We start from the raw sequence: 18575 nt of genomic DNA on the forward strand, positions 1-18575 counted from the left end.
AGCTGGGAGAGCCGGTGAATGGGAGGCTGCCAACACCTGGGACTGGTTGGCTCTGGCAGCAGTAAAGATTTCTGGGACCTATCTGAATTGAAGAAATATCTGAAGCTTGATATTCCAAGCAGGACTTCCCATAGCCCCGGTGAACACTTCTGTCCCTGCAGACCCATCTCCTCAAACAAAGACAGCAAAACAGAGAGAAGAAAACCCAGCTGACATTGAAACAGGACTGTCATGAGTAGGGATGAGATTCTGGGATGACTTTCTGATGCTATAATGGAGAGAACAAAAGATTTAGATAAGAAAGTTAAAAACCAAGATCCTGACAACTGTGGAGCAGATATGAAAAGCAATTAGTCCAAATTAAAGCAAGTAGTAAGAGGACCCCCACGAAAAATATCTGAGAGTAAGAATCAAATGGTTTTGGGGTAATTGAAGGCTTCAGGAAGAACATCTATAGGAGCGTAACAGTGGAACTTATTCCAAACAATAGATAAAATCCATGAGAATCTGGAAAGTATAGGAAGTAGTTGGGAAAAAATATATATTTCTTTTCCCAATGAAATGTGTGAAAAAATCAGAAAATTTCAACCAAAACTAAACTAAACTGAACATTGTGTTAAGAAAGCAAAGATTCCAATAAAGTGCATTAAACTGGGCCAGATTCTGAGCAATTAGCAGACAGTGAGAAAGGGAGCCGCTCAATCTGGAACATTCTCCCTCTGGTACCACATAGGTCAGACATTGGAGCCCTGGAGGAGGAAGTAGGATTTGAGAACATTACCGGGCTCACAGTGAACAATATTTTCATAGTCAACATACTGACTATCAATCTGTTGATTGTCAATGTACTGACAAGCATGAAAGACCAATTAGGACTGAAAAACATATAGCTTATGCTTATCATTCATTAAGAAACCCATCATCACGTTCCTTCACTATGCAATATTTTAACGATATGGCATCACCTTGACTAAACTTTTGAAAAGTAATATTAATCAGCTTAACAAGAAATGTGTGGAAACCATATAAGAAGAAATATTTGTTCAGAATCATGAATAAAAACTTAATAAATGGGAAGATAAACATTTCCGTGAGACTGGAGAATAAGAATATCAATTTTTCTTAGACTAATGTGATCTCAACAAATAAAACAAGATGTTTCGAGGAATTAATATATAAAAATAAATGAAAGAATTCTGAAAACAAAAGTTTATGAGGAGCCGCTAGGAATCTTACCAGTTATTAAAAGAAATGTACAATTGTTAGACAATTTGGAGATCAGATAGATTGATGGAGAAGAATAGAAATTTACAATTAGAGCTGAAATTATATGAGTATTCAGTATATAATGGGAGTATTTCAAATTATTGAAAAGATAGATTTTTTTCATTTATATTATGCTGAGTCAGGTGATCACCTATTTGAAAGAAAAAAATAAGATTAATTCCTATCTCACTTCTTATACCAAAATAAATTCCAGATTTAGACTGATTTAAATAGTGACTTCTGGTTAAGCATGTTAAACGTAACAAAATAGGGAACATAAAAGTACGCGTACATTTAAGTCTAATATTCCAATGAGAGAAGTTTTTTTGTTTTGTTTTTTACCTTAGATAAAATAATAGCAAATTAGACCACATAGAAATTTAAAATTAATGTTTGCAAAAATGCCACAAACAGATAGAGGAAAATACCTTAAACATATATGACAGATAAGAGACTAGTTTTCTTAATTTATAAAGAGCTGGTGGAAACCCATAAGGAGGGGCAAGAGGTCCACGGGGTAGGAGATTGGCATTACATAACAGCGGGTAGCTTGGAGAAAAGAGAGGACTTCCTCCAGGTCTTTGTTCCTTGCCCCCTTCTCCAGCATTTACATCATACTTGTTTTCATCATGACAATCACTTGCCATCATTTTCCCCAAACAGTTCTTGCCTCACCCAGAAGGGATACATTTGTACTTCTCACTTGCTCCCTGATAGCTTTACCATAGTTCTCTTATACACCATATTTTCCATTTTACCTTTTATTAGAGTTGGCCATTTTCATCTTATTCTATCACTTTTGATTATAAATTTCTTGGTAGAAGAAACTGTGTCTTCCTCATTTCAATGCCTGACACCTCAAGCCTCCAGAAACCACTAACAATCCATGTTTAAATAAGTAAGCTAAGCAGACTCTTCAAGGGACGCACATTCTGTGGACAATATAGGTGTACTTGAGTTACATCTCAATCATCGGGATTTAAATTTCTGGATAAAATCTCAGCAGATAAGAATCTGCTGGATAAAATAGCAGCCTTCATGCAAAGCACAAATTCATTTTCAGCCTGTGATGGACGTATTTCATGGCACTAATTTTCATTGGTTTATCCACATAAGCAGCTAGAAAGACACACATTGTAACAAAGCGTTGCTCTCAAATATAATTCACAGCATCTTACAACATGCATTTTCAGGTGGCTAAGCTGTACAGAAATGAGATTTTTTTTTTTATTCTGAGACTCTGAAGAGAGTAGAAGATAACCCCAGTGTTCTTGCCCACATTGCTTATCTGCCAGCAACGGGTTACAATCCCATAGCTCCACGTTCCCAAGCATTTACTGAATGCATAATAGCTGAGTATTCATGAAAGCTAATGTAGTGGATGAAAACAAATTAATTTGGTTAGTGCCCAAGGCAGTTGAAAGGTACACCTGCATTTTTTGGTCCCTAGGTACTAAGAATAGATGTTGGATTTAATCACAAGCTTGCCTGTCATTTTGGGGGAAAGAAATCCATGTTGGGTAAAATTCCCTTTATACTGGTGGGGGTTTTGATCTTCCCCTGTTGCTGTTGAGTCTTTAGGATGCACACACTTTTTCACACTGGTGACATCTTCGTTGAAGAAAATACAGCAGTCTGATATTTTTTTGTGAATCATCTTTGGAACCTGTGTTCCTTGTCTTTGTACATAATAAATCTTCGACAGAAAAAAAAAAAACACAGGGAAAAAAAATAGTTCCCTTGATGATAAGTGTTGGCATACTTATGAAGTTAAATGACGTGTTGCGAAATCTTCTGAAGCATTTTTAGGATGAGTTAGAGCTAATATTCTCTCAGGCCCCCTGGCAGGGAAAGTATTATATTGTCCTTGACAAAGCTGAGTTCAAGCATCGCTAACAGCATACTTCGTACTTTTGTGAACAAGACACACTGTAGGGTAATGAGATTATAGAAAAATTAACTCAAGGAGATGTTAAGTGTTTCACACATGGACAAAGGGTAAGTGGAAAAACTTATCTCCTGGTACAAGAATCATTTAACAATTAATTGCTCCTTTGTTCAGATGGGTCCACTATGTGCTAGGCATTTAATGTCATACTTCTAAAACAGTTCGTGAAGTGTCCCTAGCAAAGCAAACTGCTAAGAGAGCTTACTCTGTGGGGTACAGCTTGGAAAGTAGTAGATTCAATACCTCACCGAACACAGAATGTGATACTTGGAAAAGGACTTACTTTGGAGTCATAATGACTCAGTGTTACTTGTTAGTGTCACACATTAGTAGAGTGACTTTGGGCTAATCACCTATCATTCTTAAGCCTCATTTTCCTTATCTTCAAAAAGAAAGAGTCAGAGTAGATTACCTGTAGTGACCATTTTGTCTCTAAGATCCTATCAATGTAACAGGGTTTTTATCTTGGGCTCTGTCCGTCTTTGTATTATCCTGGACCTTATTTCTTGGAATCTGAGAGTCCAGTTTACAACTTCATTGTACTAAAGCCTATAAAGACATTTTTAAAGAGTCACTAGATTCCAATTTTCACTTTCCCCAGACATCATCATTATCATAAGTCCTCATTAAGAAACATTTATTGACCACTAATGTATATAAGACACATGAGTCAGGGCTGTACATATAACTCTATGTTTAATAAGAAAAACTTGTAAGAATGGAACTAACCAAAGATCTTGGCAGAGAAAGTATGAGTCTTGTAGCTTGGCTGGATTCTGTTGGAATGCTCTATTTTAATTAATTAATTTATTTATTTAGGTCTTGGCCTCTTTCATGGTCTTGACTCTGTGCCTTGAAAATAAAACAAAATAATCATGACAAGTGTGTTTGTCTTTATTCTCTGTATGGCAGTATCATTTAGAAATATTTGTTTCTTGGGGCACCTGGGTGGCTCTTTTGGTTAAGCCTCTGACTCTTGATTTTGGCTCAGGTCATGATCTCAGGGTCATGAGATCAAGCCCTGTCAAGCTCTACACTGAGTGTGGAGCTTGCTTGAGATTCTCTCTCCTTCTCCCGCTACCCACCCCCTCTCTATTAGAAAGAGAGAGAGAGAGCGAGCATAAGAAAGGAAGGAAGGAAGGAAGGAAGGAAGGAAGGAAGGAGGAAGAAAGAAGAGAGAAAGGAAAATATTTCTTTCTTATAGAGTCTCCTGTTTTTAATATAACTGAAATAATTTGATAGATGAATACTATAAAAGTAAAATTAAGGCTATTATTCTCATATGCCTTTAGACAATCAAATGCAATTCACTATAAAAATAAGTTGCACTTAGCAGCAAAATAAAAATTCAGTTATCTGTTGGAAATGTTAAATCTTAGCTTGCTTAGAGAATAGAAAAAAAAAATAACAAGAGATCCTGATTTTTTCCTTCAATTTACTCAATAGTATTTACCCACCCATGAGGCTAATTTTAATTCAGGGTGATTATTTTAGTTTAAAACACTGAAAAGTTAGATATCAGGCTTTTAGGATTTTTAGTTCTCAGCTCTTTCCCATCTGTTGCATTAAGGCTGTTCTTCCTCAGATCAATCAGATAAAAATCAATAATGTTGACACCAGAGTCCTCTAACACCACATTCTAATTTTAAAATGCACTTGCGCCTAAGCAGTGTTTAACACCTCCGTTGTCTTCCTCCGCAGGCATTTATGTCCATGTTCCAGATCCTCACCCAGGAAGGATGGGTAGACGTGATGGACCAAACCCTGAATGCTGTGGGCCACATGTGGGCACCTGTGGTGGCCATCTATTTCATTCTGTACCATCTCTTTGCCACTCTGGTGAGTTTAGCATTTCTTTTTAATTCTGTCTTACAACCATAGTGGGATGAGCATCAGCCGGTTTCTGTGGCCTAGTTTCCATTTCAGAACAAGAGCCAGAGAACCCATGTAAATAGTCCGACCAGATGAGGTCCCTTCCAGTCTCAATTCCTATGAATCGAGCTCCTTGAGGAACTAGATTTCAGATCTGAGTAAGACGTCTCCATCAGATACAAGTGTTCACATGAGGGAAAACAAGACGAGACAAAATGGAAATCCCGCATTTGCGTACCTGTTTCATCATCTCTAAGCATTCCCACTCTGGATAATCTAAGGATCAAGCCAGACTACATTATTATGATTGCTGCCGTTATTATTATTTATCATGTAGAGACAAGATCTTCAGTGTCACCGCTTCCTTTTCCAAGCTGAGACTAAACTGAAGACAAGGTGAAGATCTTGGGGTACAGTGAGAAGTCAGCTCAGTGTTTTGGGGCTTTGATGGAAAGAAATGCATGGGAGGACATTAAAACTCAGAGCTACAAATAAATTGTAAAAAGCATCATGAAAATTTAATACCAAAACCCAGGAAAAATTGACTTCTGTCACACAGCAGATTTTTTTTCTTTTCAATGCATTTCTATTAAACAGAAAGAAAAAAATTGTGAAATGTGACCTTAACATACGAAGGGATGTAATCCTCAGGTCTTTTAATGGCGAAAGTACATCTCCTTACAATAAAAGTGTATGTAGTTAAGAAGCCAACTTAAGCTCTATTATGTTAAAAGTTCCAAAGTAAGAACCCAAAATGTTATCCTTTATCAGAAACACATGAAATTAAAAAAAAAACAAAACTGCTATTGTTTATTGAAAAGCAAAATGTTTTATAATTTTATTCCTAGTATTTGGAACAACCAAGGTAGGTAATGCTCCCGCTTTACAGATGGTGAAACTGAGGCTCAGAGGAGTTAAGAAATTTGCCCAATGCCACGTAGGGTGCAAATGCTGGAGCCAGAATGTTCCCACATCTTCCTGGACTCACAGCCTGTCATTCAGCTATGTCACTGTTTCCTTTGATTGCGATGTTTCCCACTATCCCTGAAAACGTCTTCATGGAGTCAAACCTCTGTCCAAGAGTCACTAAAATAAAACAGATTACAAATGAGTGCTAAGGTCCCTTCCAATTCTAAATATGAACCATATAAGTGCTTCAGAAACTAGATGTGTTGGAGGTTGCATTTGCTATAGGCAGAGCCTTTCTTTCCAAAACCGAGACACATCCGTCAAGCAGTGTATGGGGATGCATCGTTATCTGGTGTAAAGTTTTAGATTCAAGCAGTAGAATCACATGGAAGTAGTTTTGGCATTTTTTTACATGGGGTGACTTTTAAAATATGCACAAAAGGAAAGAACATTCAGCAGGGGGGAAGGAGGCCCGGCTTCCAGAGCAAAATCTGCCCGCACTGCGTGACATGTGGCTCTGAGCACTTTGCATCCTCCCTTCCAGGACCTTTAAGTCTCTGTCATTCATTCATTCATTCATTTACTCATTTGTGAATTCAGCTGTTTATTAAGCATCTACTGTGTCTAAGTCCCTTTAAAACTATGGAATAGCTTGGAGACTATTGATCATGGGTCCAAGGTAGGAGAGATATGATTGAAATCATCCATGTGTGGTAATAATCTATCTAATTGTTTTTCTATTAAAACGGTATACTTGTTTGCTATCCTCATGGCAGATTTTTCACATAGATTTAATCCTTTAGTGAGAGTCTCACATAGTATGAAAGCAAGAAAAAACTGATTCAGCCTAATAAACTGTTTACCAAAGTAATTTTTCTTCAAGTGAACTTCTACAGCGATCACTAATATGATGAAATAAAATGTTAAATCTGGTGCATTGACTTCTTGGGCAGTCTCATTTTTCCTTATGGGTCAAAACCATGGCACTGACTGTGGAACATGGAAGCATCTCCAAGGACTCCCGAGGGCTCACCTGCACTCCTAGGAATCCACGGAGCACATCTGGAAAACCCATATGTAATTCTGCCTTTTCATTCTACTGAGTCAAGTATCTGCCCAAACCATTTATTGTAATTTTTCCATCATGATTTTCAAAACGTGATTCTAAATTAAAACTATAAATTGAAATAATTTCTTCTTTTATTCATAGTCTTTTCCAAATCTGGAAAGCAACGAGGGCACTTTGGGAAATAAGGTGGAGTATAGCTGTGGAGTTCAAAGTCTAGATTCAGGTTCTAGCTCTGTGGGTCACAAGATGGGTGACTTTAGAAGAATCCAACAACTTCCCTAACCTCTCTGTCGTGTATCTGAAAATGAGGAGAATGATGCCGCACATACCCCCTTTCCACGATTGCCATCTCCATGTGAGCTGTATTTTTGAGGATGTTTTAGCTGTGGAATGTGAGGAAGATCGCAGCTATGCCCAACACTGAGTTTAAATCAGATGGAGTGTGCCTTTAAGGGTATACATTGATAAGTGCTGAAAAATTATTATATTAGTTCAGATGCTTTTAATTTGTAGAAGTATCACTGATCAGTTTAAAATGTCATTGATGCCCCTTCCTGGGCCGAGTCCTTCTCTACCTTGATCCTTCCTTCTTTCCCCACACTTCTTCTCCCAGACAATGACTAGGATGCATTTGGTCTGAATCTAACTTCCAGTTTTAAATCATATTTTACTGAATTTAACATGCTGTCAACTATAGGAAGACTTAGTTTGTTTAGTATTAACAAAAAGCAACCATTAAACCATACATATAGATGATAAGGTGCACTCCAGTTTCAGAGTAGTTAAAATGTGAAAGTAAAATGAGTGTCTTAAAATCAATGAAGTGCAGTAGTCTCCCACATATATATGTGTCCATCAAAAACATATAGTGCTTTAAATTTAAGGTTATAATCTACATTTTATACCATTAGTTTGTAAGATTCATATTAATTTTGTAGTTTGAGAACTCTGCCCCAGTGCCCTGATGGCCGTCCCTGGGGGAGATGTGCTTGCATACTTTTTTCCCTATTATGACCACACACCATGCTGAGGCCAGTTTATACTTGATCATTGTTTCCCTCCTCAAGATGATTAGTAGCAGCAATTTTCAGAATAAATGGTATCCAACTCTGCATACATTCTCAGTGCTTTTGTCACCAAAGACTGTTTTCGAAGTCTTTATTTTAATACACGTAAAGTTCATTCAGCCATTAGTCTGTATAGTCATGAATATATGGAATATAACTGACTATGCCATATTTGTTTATCAGAACTTCCTGGTGGGTATTTACGTTGTTTTCCAATGATTTGCTCTCATAATATTGCAACTAATACGTTTGTACGCTGTGTCCACTTGTGTGAGAGTTTCTGTGGTATATATGCCAGAAAGTAGAATTCAGGATCCTCGATCCTGCCCAGATGGCTCTGTAGCATGCGCCTGCAAGCCCATATATCAAATCTGGTCCGCAGGCTTTATTTATACAGCTTGTGAGCAAAGAATGGTTTTCACGTTTTTAAATTCAAATATAAGTATTCACAGAATATCATCAGTGTTGTCTCTTGGCCCTCTAAGCCTAAAATATTTACTGTTTGGGGCTTATATTTGCTGACCCCTGTTCTGTGTGCAAGCTGTACTGATTCACCCTCTCAGGTGTTGAGAATCCCTGTGTTCTTATGTTCTCACTTCTAGTTGATATTGTTAGACTTAAGATTTTGAGAGTCTCATGAGTTGGATTTTGAGAGTCTCATCACTTGGCCTTAAACTTGCATTTTTGTCTTTCAGTAATTGTTAATAAGGGAGCACTTCTTCATGAGCTTACTGGCCATCTTTGTGATTCACCCAATTGTATTGTATGCTTTACCTATTTTCCTAAAGGCTAGTTTGTCTTTTTAAAATGCATTTGTTGGAGTGGTACATAGCCTCTGGATAGTAATCCCATAGGTGTTGCAAATCTCCTCTCTTAGGCAGCCTTTTGCTATTTCAGTGTATCTGTGAGGGCTTTTGACATTATGTTTTGATGTGGTCAAGACGATCATTTTTTCACTTATTTGGTCAATATTTTTTCTGGACTCATGCTTAAGAAATTCTTTCCTACCCTGAGATAGTAAAAATATTCTCCTCTGTCTTCTTCTAATTGTTTTGAATTTCTGCCTTCCACCATTAGGTCTTTAAGTAATCATAACATACTGTTTGTACGTAGTGTGAGCCAGATAAAATACACCACTGCAATAAAATTCACATTGGTTTTTCCCAACCAGATTTATGGGAAGTTTTTTACATTTCGAGATATTTAGTTAGCTTGCCTGATTGAGATATCTAAAGCCAAAAGATCAGCTACTCAGATTCCTACATTTATAAGTGATTTTTTAAAATGAGAACTAATTAGTTCAGTGAAAGAAAATACTCCATATAACTAAATTAAACCTGATAGTTCCATTTCCAAACAAAAGTCTTGAGACTGAAGTCACTTCCCCAGTTCACTGGAGATTTTGCCTGGAGCATGATCAGCAGGCGCCTTGTTTTTCCTGACGTCCTCCAACCCACAGTCCCTACCGTGGCCTCCATCAAGTTAGCTCAATCTGATTCAACCCCGTTTTCCTGAATCTCAGCTCCTGTGTCTAAGTACCAATCTACATCCTGGCCAGATTAGACAAGAGCTTAATCCCTGCCGTTTCTGAGCCTACAACCGGTGCAGAAGTAGGGCTGGTAAACACCAACCAACCAACCGACCGACCAACCAATGAATAAAGCCTGCCATTCAAGACCTAATGACACAAGTGATAAAAGGCTGTGGATTGCCGTGGGATCAGTGCCCACATAATAAATTTCTGATTTGCACTCATCCAGCCCTCCCTGATCTGAAATAGTTAAAATATTGACAGCGAAACAGCTGGAAATGGTTTGTGGATTGACATATAAGTATGTGGTTGGAGGCCCTAGGCCTCTGTGACATATGCATCACATTCCCTTAAAAACTGAACACTTACGGGGCGCCTGGGTGGCTCAGATGGTTGAGCGTCTGCCTTCGGCTTGGGTCATGATCCCGGGGTCCTGGGATCGAGTCCCGTGTCGGGCTCCCTGCTCCTTGGGAGCCTGCTTCTCCCTCTGCCTCTCTCTGTCTCTCTCTCTCTCTCTGTCTTCCATGAATAAATAAATAAAATCTTAAAAAAAAAAAAAACTGAACACTTAGAAGTTAAAATCTCGATTCCATAAGCCTGTCTTTAGGCTTGAGCTTCATTAAAATGAGCATTTTTCTTAAATTGTATGCTTCTTTTTGCAAAATACTACAAAGCATTTTAAGCCAAATGGGAGAAAAAAAAAGTCCACATAAATATACAAGCTCCGCTTTGTTTTTTATCCACACTGGCCCAGTGGTGCCGCACAACCCAGGGAGTTCCTGATTTAGTCTTTTCAAGGACAGGCATATGCCAAGCAGCAAAACAAGAAAAAAAAACTGGCTGCAGTTTGTTCTGGAATAAAAAACAGCAGGCTATTCCATTGCCCCCTGGGGGCACCAGTTTGTCAGCCCACAATGAAAATCAAGCTTAAGTGTATAGCAAATGCATATTCATAACCATTATCTATTGTTTCTTTAAAATGTCTCTCTCATCCACCAGGTATGTATTGTGTATTTCTGTCCTGATCGCAGTTTGCCGAGTGCTTGTGAAATTTGTCTTTTCCCCCACTTTTGCCAATGATTAGGGGATAAGGACTGTGGAAGACTTACTGATCCAGTTGAAAAACCTCTATTTTTTTTCTTCGGTGTTTTTCCCTTTATTATTGTTTCCAAGGAAAGCCCTGGGATGTGAATACTGAAAGAGAGAAAATGTAATTAAGCGTTCATTGTGGATAGTCTTTTTGTTACCTTTGAAGTGCTTAAATTAACACAGCAATCTCTTGATTTTGCTTCTGTGGTGGCAGCTTTCTGAGAATAGTCATATTTTGCTGACAAAAATGGGCATTCCAAAGTGTAAATTAAATAACTTGGTTTTATAGAATTCATTTAAGAGTGCATCTGTGTTGAACAGATCCCATTTTACATTGCTCTGATTACATTTGACTTTTTTGTTGACCTATGTAAAAAAGAGATTGTTTCCAACTACAGCTCACAAGACAACTTAGGGTAGTGAGATTCAAAGTGGTAGGAAGGAAAAAGAAAAACACAGGATTATGGGGTGTTGACCAGATGCCTGCTGTGCTTTTACCGTATGCTTGAAAATAATTTTTAAAAAGGAATTATTAATAAAGTTCACCGTAGCGAGCGAAATAAGATTAAAGGTGACATTTCAGCTAATGGGCTGTCATTAAGCTGTATCGTAAGGAAAAGAAAGTAGTAAAAGTAAACTTTAAAGAAGAAGTGGGAAGGGAAAGGGGAAGATGTATATAGGACAAAGACATGACTGTATGCAGAGCTAGAGAGAATGTAAAATAAAGGTGGAGATTCTCAGCCAAGAAAACCCACTCTCAGATGGTAAGGCCCCCCTCTTTCACAATAAACTGTGACTTTCAGCAGTCTGAGTCATGCTGCCCCAAACGCTGAGTGTGAGGTAGAGAGGGTGAGCGCCCTGGTGTGCTGGGCAGAGTGGTCCCATCACAACAAAACTGGAGGGAATAATGAGACTGGGAACGCACCTGCCTCTGCATTCTGTAATCTCCCGAACCCTGCTGAAATGTGTTCTGGGTAAAGGAAGGGAATCAGACTAATTGTCTGTGGTTGAATGTATAAAACTTAAAACATCGCAAATACCTAGCAAAACCTTAGCTCAGGAGGATCCGACTTTTTCAGTAGAGTGCGAGGCGTGAGAGGAGTAGTCAGAGAGGGAAAGAGATTTTGTGGTGGCCAAACACCTATTAAGGAAGTGGGGCAGGAACCATATCGAACCTGGAAACAGATGCTTTGAAATCCACTTAGCTAGAAGGTCAGAATCCCACCAATATGTTGGTATGTCCAATTCATAAAAATTCTGGGAACGAGATTTGCCAGGCTTCCAGGGACTTGATATGTGACATTTTCCCCACTAAATGCATTATCAAGGCTAAAAATATCTTGAGAATGGACGTTATAATCTGAGCAAACTAGAAGAATTAGGTGCCTAGGATATTTTAATAGTTATTCTACACCTTTTCATCGAAATTGGTGATTCATAATGTATTAATATTGCTCATAAAATAAGGAAGTGGATAAATTACATAAATTACATCAGTTGTCTATTACATGGTAGCCATGTATTATGTGGTAGAACAAATACTGGCATATTAATATAATGGACTGTTATAGACCTGTTAAAAGTGGAGAGTAGCCAAAGCATAAATATATATATATGAACTTCTTTTTTTATTTTATTTTTTTTAAAGATTTTATTTATTTATTTGAGAGAGAGAATGAGAGAGAGAGAGCATGAGAGGGGGAGGGTCAGAGGGAGAAGCAGGCTCCCCGCTGAGCAGGGAGCCCGATGCGGGACTCGATCCCGGGACTCCAGGACCACGGCCTGAGCCGAAGGCAGTCGCTTAACCAACTGAGCCACCCAGGCGCCCCGAACTTCTTTTTTTTTTAAAGCATTGTACAAATTAAATACCACTGGGTCGAAAGTATACGTGTGCCTTAAAAAAGCTCAAGAGGAAATGAAGGACTGGACCATGAGCCTCTTTCTCCCGTGAAAATGCAGCATTTAAAAAATTCTGGTGTAGTATTCTGTGCCACATTATAAATTCAAGTATTATGTAAATCTAAATATTAAAAATTAGTAAATAAGGCAGAGCAGGTTGACTGCATAATTTAGAATTGGTCAAGTGTAAAGGTAAAAGCATCCCGTGGAAACGATGACACTCTTGTGATGCGTGTGGTGAGTCCCCGTAAAAAATATTTATTATATCAGTAACATTTTAATATAAACCTGTGAATCACATGTAATGACGATGGAAAACCTTTTGGCACAGCAATTGTGACACCTGTAGGTAAACATTGAAAGTAAGACTCAGACCTCAGTGTAATGCGTTCAGATTATTCGTGAGCATTACCTCAGCTTTTTATAAAAACAGAACAAACAAATGACAAAAACAAAACAAAACAACAAAACACTGAGAGAATCGGGGAATAGTTCTTGCTTCCAGAATGAGGACTTGTCCCCCACTACTGTGACTTCCGGGGTGGGGAGGAAGTGGCCAACACCCAGACCAGCATGCACCCTCGGCCCCACTGTGCACAGCACCAGGTCCGTAGGAAAAGAATGTCTCCTTGTCAGTTTACATTAAATATGTTGATAGTGGAGCTGTCAGCCTCCCTTCACTTCTATTCCTTTATCACAGTGGTTATTGCCGCCTTATTAGAGCCTGAGAAGGAACTACAAAGTAATTCTCACCTCCTTGCAATCACAGCAGTGAATCCTGCCTCTCCTGCACCTTCTATTTCTATTCCAAACAGGCCATCAAAGCCAGACTTCGGTCACTACCTTATCCCAACGCTCAGCGACAGGGACCAAGCTAAAAGTCCATGTCCAAATGGAGTTTCAGGAGGAAACTCGAGCTCCACGCAGATTTTTAAATACGATTTCTGTGGGTGCCATCACATTGTCAGGTTAATTAAGCAGTGATGCTGAAACATGCAAAGATATTTGTTGAAAGAACTTAAGTTTAATGATGGTTGAAAGCAAACTTTAAACTTTCTCTTATATTATTCGTGAATGTGTTGCCCAGACCCCTCCCAACTGCTTAACTCTAGATGTGGGGCTTTCAAACCGCACAGCGCCTTCATCATTTCTCCTTGCAAAGCCAAAGCTTTGACTTTTTGAGTCTTGCCTTCTCTCTGCCCTGAAAACTCAACTCCTATCTGCATGAGAAGGAGAAACCATGGCCAGCATCTCACATCTGTCTCTCTGTCCTGCTCTGAGGGGAGCTTTTCTCTCTCTGCTCCAGAAAGAATGTATAAAATGACTGGTTTTTTTTTTTATGACAAAACCTTATGTATTTAATAGCCCTTTGTCAAACTGTACTTTATACTGTCTAGTCACTGTTCCAATGAGCCAATTTAAAATAACTACATTATTTTATTTGCCTAAAAATTTTTTATGCCTAAAAAAATTACATTTGGAAGGAAAAAATTAACAGAAGGGAAGCTAATGTCATCACTTAGTGATCATTACAACCTCCCTCTCACACCTCCCAGCCTCCGTTGGTGGCATTTGGGCAAATTGCCACCTCTCTGGCCTCTGGAAGCCATGCTCTATGGTACTTAACCACTCACCAGGCCCCAAATAAGCCACATGCTCCTAAGGCCTTGTCTTCGCACATGCCACCTGGAAATCCTTTCTCATAATTCTCTTCCTGCCAAAAATGATCTTTCTCCTTGATATTTTGTTATCTTGGTAGCACACGGTTGGACTTTATCAGTACCTCACAATCTTAAATAAGTAGCATTCAGAAGACACGCTCCAGCCCGTTGGCCCAGATCAGCTCTCAGAGGTCTAAATGCTCAGAACTAAATGTGTGATACTCTGATTGGGTTTAGTTTCTGGTTGTCAGTCTTCATACTTGTGTGAGCCTCCCTGTCAAACCCCGCTCCAGTTTCCCTTCACATTCCTCCTTTCTGAGAAGAAACAACATTTTCCAGGACGGAGCTTGAGGGAGGCAGGGGGGCGCAGCCTGTCTCCATGGTAGGGCAGCAGCCACACTCAGGGCCCGCGGCAGTGTTGGTGCCAACCCGGGTGTGCTCCACATCCGTGACTTGGCCCCACTTCTCATCAGAACTGTGGGGGGTGGCAGCCCTGCTGGAGACCCCACACAGATGAGGGGTGGCCTGCATGGAGTTGGAGGTCCAGGAAGTTCTGAGAAGAGAGGGAGGCCTGAGAGAACCTCAAGGACAAGTCCCTCTCAGTTCCCACCTGGAATGGCAGAATTTCCCGACTTCCTGATTAGGAACAACACTCGTGTGAGAACAACGGCCCAGGCTAGAGACCAGATGGAGAGTAGAGGGGCTTGAATGGGGACCCCCAAAAAGAGATGTCCACGTCTTAACTCCCACAACTGTGAATTTGACCTTCTTTGGAATAAGGGTCTTTGCAGATGTCATTAAACTAAGGTTCTTGAAATGCGACATCCTGGATTATCCAGGGGAGCCCTACATCCAATGACAAGTGTCCTTATAAGAAACAGATGAAGACGAGACACAGGAAGAAAGAGACGGCCACGTGAAGACAGAGGCAGAGACTGGAGTGATGCCACCACGTGCTAATGACCGCCTGGGGCCCCTGGAAGCTGGGAGAGGCAAGGTCGATCCTCCCCTGGAGCCTCTTGAAGGAGCGTGGTTCTGCTGACAACCTGATTTTGGACAGCTGGCCTCCAGAGCTATCATAGAGTACATTTCTGTCGTTCCCAGCCACCCAGCTTGTGCAACTTGTTACAGCAGCCCCAGGGAACTAACACAGAGGGTGTCACTGGGAATCAGACCTTAGCAGGAGCTACAGGAGCCAAGATGGTGATCAATTCACCAGAGGCCCCCAAACAAGCACCATTGCTGCCCCGGATGGGGGACAGAGGACAGGCCCCATGGCCACAGTGGACCAGACGCTGATGATAAGCATGCCCTTGACCCTAGGCCAGCAAAAGGAGCATTTATTCAAATGTAACTGAGTTTTAAAGGCCTGAATTGAATCGATACAGCAAGATTCAGTTTTCAGCCAGCAAACAAATGGAGGGTTTATGGACTAAATTAAATTCATGTGTAGAAATATCAAGAAAACTATTTTAGTTTCTCCTATCTAAATTTATGTCTGTATATTTTCATACAGGCTGTACCACACCACAGGGTTGTCAGAAGAAGATTAAATGAAAAAAGGGGAGAGCTGCAATTCATTGAGCTATTGTTGTTATTGTCTGTAATATTTCACAGACAAGGGCCTCAAAACTCAGTGTCTGGTGGCTAACTGAGGTCTCCCACCACGGTGCTCCTTCTACCCGGCCGCCAACCTACAGCGGCTCCATTTGACTGTGAACTTCATAGCAGTGAGCCCAATATCGTATCTGTGTTCCTGACCAGGCAGTGTCTGACACATCGATGGGGCCCAATCAACTTCCTGTCGAATTTAATCGAAGAACATAACCTCTCTGTCCTTAAGTAGCCTGCCATCTGTCTGGTGTTGGGAAAATAATTAAAAATAAAATATCCTGCCAACCCAGAAAACCTCTCCCCACCAAGGTAGATGAGAAAGAAAATAGTTTTATGATCAAATCAGCACCAATCCAGACTGCAGCAGGCATCACAGGCAACCCACTAAGGAGACCGCAAAGACAAAGCAATCTCACCTTGTATATGTATAGCCCGTTACATCTGTGTCCTCCAGATGAAAATAACCAGGCCTCACATAAGAAGACGTGGCAACACCATTTGTAGAGTTCCCCCTAAACTCACCTGGGTATTGGGGTGGCCATCTGTGGTAGCTAATTACCTTTATCCAGAAGAAAAAGAAAATGGATACCTTCAAGACAAGTAGGTAGTTTCGCAACATGACACCGTGTGGCTAAGTGACACTCCCCTTCCCCCCCACCCCCCCCATGGAAAGGGAAAAGGGGAAATAGATAGGGTGCTGTCTGCCTGACGTTTATGTGTCAAAGAGATTGCCCCCCTCCAAAGAAAACCATTCCTGGGTTGTAAAATAAGTGAGATTTATTTTGCTTTTAATTTGATGTATATACATCTCAAAGGGGCAGGAGAAGAATTTCCAGAAGAAGACAAGTTTTCTGAAGGAAATGCTCTAAGAAAAGGGAAGAGAACTGTCACTTTCCCTCTTATCATCAGGGAATTTTTTTTTTTTCTTTTTAGATTTGTGTTTACCCTTTACTGGTAAGATAGGAAAACTGGTTAAATTAGGACTGAGGAGTGCCTGGTCAAGTACCCGAAGAGTGATGGAAATGGTGTACCCCTCCATAGACACTGCTCTTGATGAGAAGATCATGGTCATGCAAGGGGCCTAAACTTAAAGGGGACTATGAAAGGTCCTGTTGAGAATAATGTCTGGTTAGAGGAAGGCTGAATATATCTGTGCCTAGATGTCCGTGGTGTGGCAGACATGGTGACATCAGTAAACATCTGTCATCTAGACCATTCTGTATCTTCTTTAAGTTCTGGTAGGATTCCAATGGACATGGCTTTTAAACGGAGGGTATTGGCACTTGTCCCAAGGCAAGCATATACTGTCAAAATTTAATAATATCTGGCAGCTCTTTTTCCCCTTGTTATATACTCATTGAACGTGGAAAAGAGCTAGCCATTAACTTCTGCATAATAAATCTCTCTGGTACTTAAAAGTCATGACTAAATTGCCCTAACTTTCTTACCTTCATGCTTAGCCATCTAATACTAACGAATGGAAATAATTTCCTAAGAGGGAGATTGAAAGGAGGAACATAAATCAGGAATGAAAATGATCTATCAAATGAATGTGGAGCTTTAGAGAATTCAAACTTGAAAAAGGACTAAAAATTAAATATTTTTTAAAATTCTACTTTTGTGTTGCATTCTCTCTTTTACCTTATTTACCCATTCCAAAAAAAGCATATGCCTTTTTTTCTTTAATTTGTGAAATGTGGTGAAATACCAGGAAAAGGGGGAAGTCTGTTTTTCACAAAGGCAGGCACCGTTAACATTTCTTTTTTTTTTTTAAAGATTTTAATTTATTTGAGAGAGAGAGAGAGTGAGAGAGAGCATGAGAGGGGAGAGGGTCAGAGGGAGAAGCAGACTCCCCACTGAGCTGGGAGCCCGATGTGGGACTCGATCCTGGGACTCCAGGATCATGACCTGAGCCGAAGGCAGTCACTTAACCAACTGAGCCACCCAGGCGCCCCACCGTTAACATTTCTAAAGTACCTCCTTCTAGCATTCGCTCTGTTGTTCTTTTTTGTACCTCCTTGCACTTCTACCCTGTACACTCTTACTTAATATTGTAATGTGAGCATTTTTTCAATACTATTAAAATTCATGAATGCATTCTTTATGTAGCTGTATAACAAATTATGGACAATAAGAGCTTACAAGGATAAACATTTATTTCTCACATATTTTCTGCAGGTCAGGAATCTGGGACAGGCTGAGCTGGATGTTTCTAGCTCAGAACATCTCATGAGTTTGCAGTCAAAATGTTGGTGGGGCTGCAGTCCACTGAAGGCTTGACTAGGGCGGGAGGATCCTGTGAGATGGATCACTCACAGGGCGGGAGGCCTTGGTTCATCACCACATGGACCTCTCCATTGGGCCAATAGAGTGTCCTCATGACATGGCACCTGGCTTCCACCAGAGTGGCTGATCCAAGAGACGGCAAGCTGAAAGCCACAGTGTCTTTATCACCTAGTCTCATAAGTCACCCACAATCATTTTCATAACCTATTGCACAGACCAGCCATATTCAACTTGGGAAGAGGCTCACAAGAGTGTGAACACCAGGGGACCCTCTTGGAGACTAGCTCCCACAATGGGAATTTGTAATGGCTGCGTGAATTTTATAATAGAGATCTGCATAACTGTATTACCTATTTATGTAAGG

General features: G+C 40.1%; 1 protein-coding gene across 5 annotated transcripts in view; it reads left to right on the forward strand.

Annotated features, from left to right (window-relative positions):
* The window catches only part of NALCN (sodium leak channel, non-selective), a 308843-nt gene that overhangs the window by 181624 nt on the left and 108644 nt on the right, over positions 1–18575 (forward strand). For all 5 annotated transcript variants that reach the window (XM_027590539.2, XM_027590535.2, XM_027590538.2 and 2 more), the window contains exon 14: positions 4916–5053. In XM_027590539.2, the coding sequence (XP_027446340.2) occupies positions 4916–5053 (138 nt within the window). The remainder of the gene's footprint in view (positions 1–4915; positions 5054–18575) is intronic.

Source organism: Zalophus californianus, chromosome 3 (genome assembly GCF_009762305.2).
Source record: "Zalophus californianus isolate mZalCal1 chromosome 3, mZalCal1.pri.v2, whole genome shotgun sequence".
NCBI classification, from domain to species: Eukaryota; Metazoa; Chordata; class Mammalia; order Carnivora; family Otariidae; genus Zalophus; species Zalophus californianus.